This window comes from Amphibalanus amphitrite, unplaced genomic scaffold (assembly GCF_019059575.1).
Source record: "Amphibalanus amphitrite isolate SeventyFive unplaced genomic scaffold, NRLGWU_Aamphi_draft 000795F_arrow, whole genome shotgun sequence".
In the NCBI taxonomy this organism is placed as follows: domain Eukaryota; kingdom Metazoa; phylum Arthropoda; class Thecostraca; order Balanomorpha; family Balanidae; genus Amphibalanus; species Amphibalanus amphitrite.
Genome location: NW_024882289.1, coordinates 295,810 through 308,171, shown reverse-complemented (window position 1 = coordinate 308,171; position 12,362 = coordinate 295,810). Strand labels below are relative to the sequence as shown.

General features: G+C 54.0%; 1 protein-coding gene across 2 annotated transcripts; it reads left to right on the top strand.

The window, feature by feature from the left end:
• The first annotated feature begins 1,049 nt into the window (after nt 1-1,049).
• LOC122366307 lies at nt 1,050-11,594 on the top strand. Of its 2 annotated transcripts, none has more exons than XR_006253867.1 (8): nt 1,050-1,172; nt 2,116-5,125; nt 5,298-7,009; nt 7,287-7,519; nt 7,844-7,968; nt 9,644-9,815; nt 10,073-10,233; nt 11,044-11,594. XR_006253867.1 is itself a non-coding variant. In XM_043338430.1 (8 exons), exons 1-8 carry the CDS (start codon nt 1,146-1,148, stop codon nt 11,162-11,164), a joined length of 5,565 nt encoding a protein of 1,854 aa, XP_043194365.1. In that variant the 5' UTR covers nt 1,050-1,145; the 3' UTR covers nt 11,165-11,594. The 2 variants fall into 2 exon arrangements, 1 of the variants encoding a protein (XP_043194365.1); XM_043338430.1 differs by having other exon boundaries at nt 7,840-7,968.
• Nucleotides 11,595-12,362: the final 768 nt, after the last annotated feature.

The following is a 12,362-nucleotide window of genomic DNA, read 5'->3' as shown; positions in this document are numbered from 1 at the left end:
GGTGTTTCACGGCACGCTGCCAGCGCTGTTGGCACTTTTGGTTTCCATGGAGACATCAACTAGCCTATACCTACAACACTACCGAAGGTTGACCTTAGCTCGCGGAATGCGCTGGCAGCGGCTGGCAGCGCGACCGTGAAACACCGCCCTGGAAGGTCAACCAATGACCAAGGACCTTAAAATCGGGTATCATCGGCTTCCTCTCGTCACTGACAGGCAACACACTCGTTTTTTCCGCGAGCTCTAGCTTGATCAGGGGCCGAACGGCAGAGAGGTTCAACCGACACCTCCCAGCCCGCGAAGGCTGCGCCAAGCACCGACCCGGAGCGGTGGTCGACAAAAGCAATTTGAAGTGTTTTCAAAGTAATATTAAGGCACGGGTTGAGTGGGCTACCATTTCTCTCTCTATTTTTTTTAGTTTAAAAAAAAATTATCGTTTCAGGGCTGTGACGAAAAATAAGTGGCCTAAATCCGATGAGAAAACAGGATTTGGGGGTACCCTAGGTTTGGCTCCTTGCACGAGTTGGCCCCCCCCCCCCCAAAAACGCAAGTCTGGATCCGCCAGTGGACGTGGCATCCATGTCGTACGGTTTTAGAAATATCTCGAATTTCGGCTTTGCCCCAACTCCGGCATTGCCCCAACTTCCCCTATTTCAGGACAGCTACTTCAGCTGTACCTACGATTAACAGTATATGGTTACGGATACTAATTAAACAAGTTTACGAGCTTAGAGCTGATAAGGAGCTCATTAGCTTCTACTCGGATATAGATGCCCACAATTTACGGCGTCCAGCTAGGCGAGAACTGCCTACAATATCCAGCCACTGTTGCAAATTTAACAGATAGCAATGAAAAGTCGATGACGCTAACAAAAGAGCCTTCCGGTTACACGTTTTAGATATTTCGACCAAAGCTGACCATTCTGTGCCCTGAATACTCGGGCACAGCCACGACTCACGGCCGTTTGACATCCCAATCGTGCCCCCCGGTCGCCGGTCGCTGAGCGCGCCTCTGCCGGTGACCTCCCGCGGGTCGCTGGTAGGGAGGGGCGGGGTTTCAGTCGGGCCGGGACGGCCGCGGGCGCGTGTGTGAGCCGGGGACAGAAGGAGAGGCGGCGCCAGAAGACTGCTTCTGTGCAGTGGTCATGGCGATACCCTACAAACCCAAGGCGGTGAGTGAAAGGATGCAAATCGTTTTATTTGTTTCTCGCTGGCCTGATAATGAGATACATTAAAGGAGAACCGTGAAACGATTCAGAAACAAGTGATTGATAAGTTATCAGTCGATAAACGTTTGCCGCGCCTCAAGCTTTTTCAGCCTGAGCCAGCGAACACAGACGGGGAAAATATTAAAAACATGGGAATATTTCACGTACCTACCTATGTGATGATTTTCTCCAAATACAGGTTACGAAGAAGAAAATAATTAAGCCAAACGAAACGCGACAATAAACGTGCGCCCATGATAATCATTTATATATTTCCTTCGTCACATATCATCTTAGGTCAGTGAAAGGACAAGTCAAAGTAAGCTTAAAAATCAAAATTACGAGTTCTCATCATTCTGTCTTCTCATGCTGCCGACCATACGGCCCCGTCAGCATAGCGTCCCTGCAGCCTAGAAAATCGCAGTGTGTTCTGAGATATCAGTAGATGCCTAGCCTGCCCAATTCATTGGCCAGGGTTATGTAAGTCAGCTAATTAGGGAAAAACGGTAAATCGCAAAGTGGACTGAATTGCGATTAGCGCACTTTGTTAGCCGCTGCAAGGCCTTCATCAGTGAATAATCCCAAAAAAGGAGGAAATCCTTTCTTATATTTCACTGATGAAGGTCTGTGGCCGATATATTTGAAAACGCTAAAACAATATAATTTTGACTCAGCATACTTTTGGAAAGGATGATAATAAAGAAATACTTGATTTTTACATCAATTATAATCATGTAATAATCGGTCGTCCTCACGGTGCTAGCTAAGAATGACCAGCTTCTTGGGTTCCTTTAATGCCCGCTGCTCAGAGTCGATAAGGAATGGAAAAGAGATGTATAGCTGAGAGTTAAAAAGTACGATTTTATTACGTGGGTATGATTAATTAATTTGTTGTCACACTTTTCAGACCGAAAGTGATGCTGCATCTTCAACGACTGGAGAGTCAGGAGCCGATCCGATTGATACTTCTTCGGAACCGACGGCGGAAAAAGACGAGACGTCGAACACCGAGAATGGGACGAGCGCCACCACCAGACTCGAGGAGACTGATGCAGCTACAGCAGACATCAGGAAAAGAACGACGACGACCACCAGACTCGAGGAGACTGATGCAGCTACAGCAGACATCAGGAAAGGAACGACGACAACCACCAGACTCGAGGATACTGAGGCAGCTGCCATAGACACCGAGACGGGAACACCCACCTCCAACGACCCCACACAGGCTGAGACATCCGCGGCGGATATCAAGACCGAAACCACCGCCCCAGATCCCATACTTGAGGAGCAGGCTGAAGCAACTACAGCAGAGACCGAGACCGGGACGACCGCCCCAGACCCCAGTCTCGGGGAGGAGGCCGAGACGGCTGTGACGGACACCGAGAGCGGAACGACAGCTACCAATGATCCCGGACTCGAGGAGACTGACGCGGCTGCGGCGGATATCGAAACCGGAGCCACCGCCCCCGACCCCAGTCTCGGGGAGGAGGCTGAGACGGCTGTGACGGACACCGAGACCGGAACGACAACTAGCAATGGCCCCGGACTCGAAGATACCGAGACAGCTGCGGCAGATATCGAGACCACAACGACGACCACCAGCGAACCTGGACTCGGGGAGGAGGCTGAGAAAGAAGCTACAGCAGGCACCGAGACCGGAACCACGGCCCCAGATCCCGTTCAGGCTGAAATGACTGGTGCGAACACCGAGACCGGAACCACTGCTCCAGACTCCAGACTCCAGGAGGAGGCTGAAGCAGCTACAGCACACACCGAGATTGGGACCAACACCCCAGACCCCGGGCTCGGGCAGACTGAGGCAGCTGCCACCGATATCGAGACAGTGAAAACTAGACTCGAGCGGGAGACGGAGTCAGAGGCGGTGGGCGTCGGGACTCCGAGAACCATTGCCAACGCCGGTAACAGAGAAGACAACAGGGTTGAAAAATCCACTACCGACCTCGGCCCTGAGGAGGGTACAGAGGCTGACGAGACTGAACCTCGACCTGAAGATAGCACAGAGGCGACTGTAGCAAACGGCAGACCGCCAACGGCAGGAACAGCGACGAAAGAGTGCGCGCCGAGTGCGTCCCATCGACAGCTATCATCTGATGCATCCACCGACTCACTGGTTAGGGATCCAGAAACCAGGAGAACAAGCCCTGATAATCAGCCACCGGCTGCTCCCGAGCTGTGTCCAGGGAGCGGACCAGCAGCTGGCGAGGAGCCGTCCGAGAGCGGGCTGGGCGCGGGCGCCACCGGGAGCGACACGGAGCTGCGCTACCTGGCCGTTATGGTGCAGCTGGAGCAGCTGGCCAAGCTGCTGGACGAGTCGGCGTTCCAGTTTGCCAACGCGCCAGCCGGGGATACCGCAGAGAGTACAGCAGCTGCGGTGGAGGATACAGAAGGGAAGAATGCAAACGTGAATGACATTGAGACGAATGATACTGATGATATCGAGGTGAACGGCATTCATGGGAATGGTATTCATTCGGATACTGCTGAGGCGAATGGAGCTGATGCAAATGGTATGAGCGTGGACAATGTCGCTGCGAAAAATACCGAAGCAAAAGCCAATGCAGAACAAGTCGAGGGAAAGGATACGGAGATGAGGAATGGAAGGATGAGGGCGGCAGAGGCGAGCGCTGCTGAGGTCAACGAAGGAGAGGCGAATGTCACGGAGGTCAAGGATGCAGAGGTGGAGGATGCAGAGGTGAGAGATGCAGAAGCGAAGGTTGCAGAGGTGCAGGATCCAGATTTGAGAGATGCAGAGGCGAATTCTGCCAAAGTGAATGGAGCAGAGGTGAATGCTGCCGAGCCAAGTAATGTCGAGGTAGCTGGTGCCGAGGCGAATGGCGCCGATTTCAACGGCACTGAGGTGAATGCCGCCAACAGAAAGGAAACTGAGATGAATGGTAGTGCTGAGAAAGATGTCGAATCTGAGGATATCGAGGCAAAGAACAACTGTGCAAGCGGTACCGCTGGAAGCTCTACCAAAGTTAATGGAGCAAAGGTCTTGAGTACCGAGCAAAATGCTGCCCTTACCGATCCAAAAGCAGCAGCTGAGCTGAAGAGGAACCGCACCAGATACGCCGAACTGACCGCCCTCCTAGCAGCCGCTTGTATTCACCTGGAGGGCCGTACTCCGTGGTCCGTGAACTTCAAGATCGAGCGGCTGCCCCTGCCGATCGGCCAGCCGCCGAGAGCGTTCCGTCCGCCACCGGGGTACGAGCTGCTGCCCCCGCTGGTGTGGCCCGTCTCCGCGCAGCTGGAGCGCTGGGCCGCCAGGCCAGTCGAGGTCTCCAGGCCTCCATCAGAGGACCGGGCGCGGCCTGACGGAGCACCGACGGAGCGCAGAGCGAGAGGTTCGGGTGACGACACCGGCACACAACCAGAACTGGACGATACAGGCTCAAAGCCAACCGGCGGTGCGAGGAGGAAGACCTGTGTTGAAAAGAAATCTCAAAGTAAGTCCGTGCCCACAAGTCAGGTACCAGTGAGACGGAATGGAACAAGCAATGGTAACCACAGTCTATCCAAAGAATCACTCTCCCACGGAGCCGCAGAGCTCGAGCCTACGCAGAGCTCCACGGCCGCATCCCCAGCTTCCTACGCATCAGACCGCCTCACCCACGGGCGTGCGTCACCCAGGCAGCTGAGGGCAGTTCTGTCAGCCTTCCAGCGACGTAGTCGGGCCACCTGCGCGGCTCTGGCGCGGCGCAGACGGCCTCCAGACGATCCCGTACCCTGGGAGCGCCCCTGCACTGTGGAGGAGCGGCAGCGGCGCGACGCAGCCTGGTGGCGGCGGCAGGTGCAGCGGGACGTCCGGTACGGTGACCGGGTCGGCCACTGGTTCGACAGGAGGTTCGAGCGAGGAGACGTGCTCTTCGACCCGCCGCCGCCGACAAACTACACAGGTCAGTCGAACAGCCTCTAATCTATTTTCAGTTACTTTAAACCATTTCAATGCACAATGCAATAAGCATAAAGTAGAAATTTGCTAATACAGTTAGATCAATTGCCGTATGTTCTTGACAAAAAGAAGCACGAGCGACAATTTTCAGCCCCTGATCTGATCCGACGTTGCAGGTTTCTCCACCGCCCGAGCGTCCGACTTCAAGTCGCTGGATCCAGAGCAGTTCAGCCGAAGCATGGGTGTTCCACTGGGGTTCCTTTGGGACCGTAAGAGCGTCGACCGCAACTGCCAGAACCCTCAGGGAGCAGTAGGCGTCCCCAAAGTCCAGCGTCCAAGCAGCGCTACAGCTCGGGGCGCCGCATCGGAGGCCGGACAGAACCCTGGTAATGCTCGTCGGGTAGCTGCCAAGAACAAGAAACAGACCAGAGCGGCACCTGCTGCTGCTCCTAGCATGGCAGCATCAGACGCCGGTAGCGCGACACCAAAGAAGCTCCGTGAGGATGACCGAGAAAACAGAGTTGAGGCGAAGACTGCCAGCGGAAGCAGAAGCCCAGATGGCGAGCAAGATAGGGACGGCGAACGTCTGGACGCTGTCGAGGAGATGAGGGTGAGGGTGATGGAAGAGTTCACGGAGCGGCATCTTCGGCTGGGTGGGTCTCTGACCGACATTCTGGACGTGGTGGACAGCCCGCAGAAGCTGGCCAACGCCGCTTTGGAGAAGGGGAAAACGGACAGCGATGTTGTCGAAAAGAAAGCCGTGGAAAGGGGAATCCCTGTCCGCGAAACGGGTGAAAAAGACGAGGATGACACTGACAGGACGAACAGTGCTGTTCGCAGGCAGCCAAAACGAAAACTTGACGAAGCTCAAGACACGAGTGAGACGACTGACACCGAAGATGGGAATGCTTGCGCTGCTGGAGGACACGACGTCAAGAGTGACGACAGCAGCGGCATAGCTAGGGAAGGGACCACGTCTCACGGAGCGAGTGAAGCCTCTCTGAAAGTCAGCGTCACGATGGCCGGGAACACGGACGAGGTGGCCGTCCTGGAGGCCACGGCCATGGAGCTGGACGAGGAGAGGGTGTTCGGTGGCGTTCACCAGACCGACCACTTCGAGTCGATGCTGAGCGACATCGACGACCGCATGAAGCAGGCGTGTCGGAGCAGCGAGCAGCTGCGGCTGGAGAGCGGCAGCGTCACCGGCGACGTGGAGCAGGTGCGACAGGCGCTGCCGCAGATGGACCAGATGTTCGCCTCGCTACAGAGCATCTCCGCCGCCGTCCTCTCGGCGGCGCGCGCCAAGGAGGCTGGTGACAGACGAGAGACACCCGAGGGAGAGGACGCGGTGAAATTTCCGGCGTCAGAGTCCAAGCCCGCCGATATGCCCAAAAAGTCGTCCAGGAAGAAGAAAGGTGGCCGCAAACTCCAAGCACAGACGAGCGATGCTGCAGCTTCAAAGCAGGACAAGAATGGCCCGGATCGGCGTGTTAACATGGACTCCAGCCCAAATGACGAAGCCAGTGCATCACCGAAGCTGAAAACCAACACCCAATCATCCCCACCAGCCAGCTCAGGCGCCAAGCCCAGGAAAAAGTCCACCAGGCGCACCACCAAGTCCTCCTCCTCCACGCCAGCCGAGCCGCGGGTGGAGGTCGCGGAGGCGGACTCGACCAGCGAGTACCCGTGCCTGGTGGGGCCGCTGGAGCTGCGGCCCGTGGAGGGCATCCCGCCGCGGGGCACCTACGTGGCGCAGCACAAACACCTGCTGCAGCCGGCCGAGAGCGAGTTCGCGCGCTGTCTGACCGGCGAGGAGCGCACCGACCTGCTCAGCCCCCTGGGGCGGCTCGCGCTGGCCATGCCGCAACGGTTCATGTCCTCCAAACAGGTCAGACTCATACTACTGTTTTAGGGGATTGTTAAGGGCGGGTCTTTGAACTCTTCTAGGTCTATAGATGTTTGGCATAAGCCTGCAAGGGGTGATTCAATTTCATGAGTTATTCAGTATGTAACGAGAGTAATTTACGAAAATATGCTGTCTAATTTTTTTAATTGCGGCTATTCGGCTGAACATTCGATAGATTTCTATTCGCAGATTGGCATGTGTGCTATCTACACGAGATGATGCATCCAATTCACTACGACGCGCCCTGTTGCCGCTGCAGCTGCTGGAGGTGCACGAGCTGCTGCAGAGCCAGGGCTGCGCCGACGACCCGCGCGCCATCGAGGCGCTGCTCCGGGTGGAGAGGTCGGCCGGCGACCACATCTCCACCGTCCACCAGTTCTTCCAGCTCGGCTGCGACCGGCGCTACCACCACGTCGAGCTGCGCGGCAAGCCGATGGCCTTCAGCAAGATCGTCAGCTGCGACATGCTCGCATTTCTCCGCGAGAACCAGTGGTAAGCTCTGTCGCAGGCGTCTGCTGCTGAGTTAGATGAAAAAGGAATGGAAAGCTTAGTTGTGAACCTGTTTACACTGCACTGCAGACTACAGACTATAGTAGCCATGCGTGAACCATGACTTCGGTCTTCGCTTTTCAATGGGAATTAGCTGCTGACGATACTGTAAAATAAAATCAGCAATGACTAGTTTAGCTAGTATCGCATGTATTCCAGCCAAACTGTTCAGCATATCAGCCAATGGTGTGTTCGGCTCTGTGATTCTTTCCATCCTATCAGCCTGTGCTTGTCCGTCCAGTGACAGCCGGACGTCGTTGCAGGCAGTGGCCGGCGCTGGTCAGCCCCAACACGTTTCTCTCTGGCCGGGGCAGCGGAGACGGTATTGCGCCCAATGCGTTCCGGACATACGCCGAGATCGAGAGTCACATCGAAGTGGGCGATATGGTTAGGTAAGTAAAAATGCACTGCGCTGGTATCGAACGGGCAAAAGGGAGATGCGTCAATGGGCGAAGTTACAGGTCGCCGCTTCTCTGTAACAATATCTAAGAACATGGTGTGGAGTTTTACGCATCATAGTGGACGAGATTATACGATGTCCGTTCCCAGGCTATGTGTTCCATGTGAAATGCCCGCCCATCCCCAATGGTGAGCCATACCGCTCGTGTGTTTGCGTCTGTTCCGCGAAGTGAGCTTTACGCTTTGTGTGCTTGTTGGGCAGCGTGAGCGGGATCACGGTGTAGTGTGTACCTAATGTATCGCCCAGTGTAACCCATTTTGTGTGTTTGTTGGGCAGGGTGAGCGGGATCACGGTGTAGTGTGTAGGGGAGAGTGGGGAAAGATGCCCAGGGTTTTGCTATGTCATATATTATTCGAAAATGACGATGGGAAAGCAAAAACTTGGAGTTTCAACGGAAGCCGACATCATTTTTCTCCAAAAATATCACACTTTCGTGCCTGAAATATTATAACTTTTTTTGCTATTAAGCATTTTCCTGAAGAAGTGAAAGGGGGCATCTTACCCCACAGGGTGGGAAAGACGCCCCCTGACGTTGGGAAAGATGCCCCCTGCACTATAAGTGACATAAATGGGCACGTGAATCGCCTGAACGAATCAGTAGTCCCTTCGAGCCTGCAGTAGACACCAAACGCCATCATAAGGGCCCTCAAAAGTAGTCGAAGGGGCTTCAGAGGTCATCGTTAGGGCCATCATAGTCCAGCGCGGCCAAACAAGCCTCCGTGGTGGTGTTCGGAGACCACTGTGGGGCTCTTATAGGTCTTCATGATGCTTGAGGGCCCTCGAGCCCATCGTGGGGACCTCCGATGCCAGCGCGGCCCGTGGGGCCAACGTGGGAGCCCTCAAAGGATGTCGTGAGGGGCCCTGGAGCCAATAATGGGGCCCACAGAGGCCGTCGTGAGGGCTCTCAGAGTCTGATGCCGCCCAAAAAGTCGCTATGTGGGCCGAGAGACCGGCATGGTGAGCACCCGACCGTACTGGACTCTCAATAGTCCCAGATCGGCTTTTGTCTACATCACAAGTATGTAATAAATGATTTGACGGGCTGTTTGAAGGACAGCCTACGGATTTAGGGGGGGGGGCGTCTTTCCCCATCAGGACAGGGGGCATCTTACCCCAAGGTACCGAAGTAACATTAAATCAGTACAATTTGTTAGCCATAAAACTACACCCTGAAACAAACTGTTTGGGACACAGTACACGCATGCTAATGTATCACGACTATAGCAAGGAACGCAAAAATAATTTACCTTCTTTGATATTCACAATGTTCTGACGCCAAAATATTTTTTGAAAGCAGTAAATAAAAAACATGCAATCATCAGCCCGCCGTTGCCCAACTGAGCTTCGCAATTTTTTGTGCAGTTAACAAGGCAGGCTTCCGCTTTACGCTAAGAACATTAATTTCCAGGTCCGATTCTTTGTTTCGCCGCTAGAGGGGGTGGGGCGTCTTTCCCACCCTGGGCATCTTACCCCACTCTCCCCTACCTAATGTATCGCCCAGTGTAACCCATTTTGTGTGTTTGTTGGGCAGGGTGAGCGGGATCACGGTGTAGTGTGTACCTAATGTATCGCCCAGTGTACACCCATTTTGTGTGTTTGTTGGGCAGGGTGAGCGGGATCACGGCGTACATCCGGACGGTGGTGCGCCACCTGTGCCAAGGCCTGGTGTGCCGGCTCGAGCGGCGACCGGTCAGCTGCGCAGAGGAGAAGGAGGCCGTCTCCAGCCTGGTCTTGGTGCTGCTGCACCGGATGCAGGAGGCCACCCACGAGCCCGCCGGGGTACGGTCCACAGGCGCAGGGGCTCCCGCCGACTCGCGCTGAGCTGAACACAGTACAGCGCACTATGCTTTTCTTTCCCAGAGGCAGCATCATTTTTATTGTGACAGTGAATCAATTCATTTCGTATATCAAACTTCTGTTTCCTTTTGCACATTTTCCGTAAGTGACCAAACCGCTCTCTCCTGAAAGTACGACACGTCTCTCCGACCAACCCTGGCGAATTCCCCGCTCACTCGTGCCGCCCTCTGCCCCGGCAGATCGTCATGGTGTACGCTCTGCACAACGACAGCCTTCTGGAGGGCGAGATGCGCCACACGAACCGGTACGTGAAGCTGCGCTGTGAGAGCCACGCCGCGCTGGTCGGCTGCAGCAGCTGGAGCTGCCGGCTCTGGCTCTGGATGCTCTTCGAGACGTGCAGGTGAGCGACGAGCTGCTGCAGCGCTGATCGGCGTGAGCCAGACTTGGATATGGGAGTGGGTGTTACGTGCAGTCAATACGACTACTGACGGTCCTTCCAAATACGATGAAACTTAGCGGCTATCGTCTCCTATAATCCCCATTAACTTTAGCTGATAACGCGATGACTTTTTGCGAACGGCTGCACGCCACACATTTTGCTGGAGAATCTGCCTCCTGACGCCTCTCTCGCTGTCCGCTCATTCCCTCCTCTGTCACAACGACGCCTCTCTCGCTGTCTACTCTGTCCCTCTTCGCTCTCTGACGCCTCTCGCTGTATAGTCGACTACAGAATGATGTTCCACTCCTCAGAAGCTATCAAGTTGACCGGAGCATTAAATTGTGCCGTTTATCACGCGATTAAGCGTGTTGATTGTGAGCATTGGGACAAAGCTATAATTTGTGAACTCAGCCCGTGTGATGCGGCACAGCCTACCACTCCAGGCAAATAATTGCCTGTGAAAAGTGGAACATCATTCTGTAGTCGACTATACGTTCAGTCCCTCTGTCCCAATGACGCCCTGTCCGTTAAGTCCCTCCCCTGCCTCCCTGACGCTGTCCGCGCTGTTCCTCCTCTGCTCTCACTCTGCCTAGTCCCTCCCTCTGCCCCTACTGAAGCCTCCCTCGCTGTCCGCTCATTTCCTCCTCTGTCACATCGACGCCTTTCTCGCTATCCACTCTGTCCCACTGACGCCTCTCCCGCTGTCCACTCAGTTCCCCCGCCTCCCCGGCGCCTCTCTCGCTCTCTGCTCAGTCTCTCCTCTGCCCGCAGACTGACTGTCGAGGGGGAGACGCAGTTCGCGCAGATGATCTACCATCAGCAGAGGGTAAAGGAGGAGGAAGAACGCCAGTCACCCCGCCGGGGTGCCGCGAACCGCAAACCGCGACACTAGGGGCGGCTCAAGGGCGAAGGGCGACTCAGGGCACAGCGCACCTTCCTGAAAGACGTCTTTGGGGGCGGAGCTGGAGGATTAAGGTTAAACTTCAATGCCGAATAGTGGATCGTAGTTATGATAAGGCGGTCATTAAAGTGTTGTATCGATTTTAATTTATTAGAAAATGCGTCCATCCAGTGGCTAGTTTTATGGTCAGCATTATTTTATCAAATCAACGCTCTTCAGCAGTGAGTGAAGGATATGAGAGACACCGCTGGAAAGTGTTGTAAGATTGTAAGCGAGGCTGTGAAACATTTTTCATCCGCGGCATCTTCATTCCCTTAGAACGGCTTCATTTGTAACCGACAGGATTCGACGACGCGGCATGGTATTGTGTCCTGTTTTATGCCTCGTGTCATATCATAAATACATTTCGAGTTACATGCTACATTGACTATGTATACTAACGCATCACTATGGTCTGATGTAATCACTTGGCTTTGACTTTGATGCATGATACTTCTTGTGTGCATTACCCATATGAACCTTTCCTTGTGGCATTACTAAATCCTGCCACTTTCATAGTACCGTAAAGTGGGGCTATTTGAGACAGTGGGGCTATTTGAGACAGTATTTAAAATCGCTATAAAATGAAGATCGTTTGATTTTTGTGTGATATTTTTGCTCAGGGAGGTGTGGAATCGAGCAGTAAATCCCCTGAGCAAAAAATTAAGCATAAATTTTAAGTGGTTTTTATTTTATAGCGATTTTAAATACTGTCTCAAATAGCCCCACTGTCTCAAATAGCCCCACCTTACGGTACCACATCAGTGTTTTTTTTTTTTGCTTCACAGCGCTAAATTTTCACCCCAAGAAAATACCAGAATACTAGAAGACTAGAATAGAATACTAAAAAATGCTAGTCACCAATCACTGAAAACATGCATCAGTTTTTTTCGAGCAGTCATGGCCTATTTCCAACTGGGTGGACAGCGGACTGGACACGCGACACCCTTCCGTCGAGCGTTGTGTGACGCGAGGCTACCACACATCTCGTGCACGTTTACGTACTAGTCACGAACCGATGTACTTGTGCCTAATACCCATGCGCTCGTGTGCGTGTGCTCGTAGTTAAGCCGATACGACACAAAAAGTAGATAAATATCCCCTTGTCCAGCCAGTTCTCACCGGGCCGGCCGATTTCACTCGGACGAAC

What these genes read in the sequence shown, in the direction of transcription:
- LOC122366307 (XM_043338430.1), top strand. Translation starts at nt 1,146, where the DNA reads ATGGCGATACCCTACAAACCCAAGGCG. An exon ending in TACCCTACAAACCCAAGGCG is followed by an intron (nt 1,173 to 2,115) that starts GTGAGTGAAAGG and finishes CACACTTTTCAG; the next exon opens with ACCGAAAGTGATGCTGCATC. An exon ending in CCACCCACGAGCCCGCCGGG is followed by an intron (nt 9,816 to 10,072) that starts GTACGGTCCACA and finishes CTGCCCCGGCAG; the next exon opens with ATCGTCATGGTGTACGCTCT.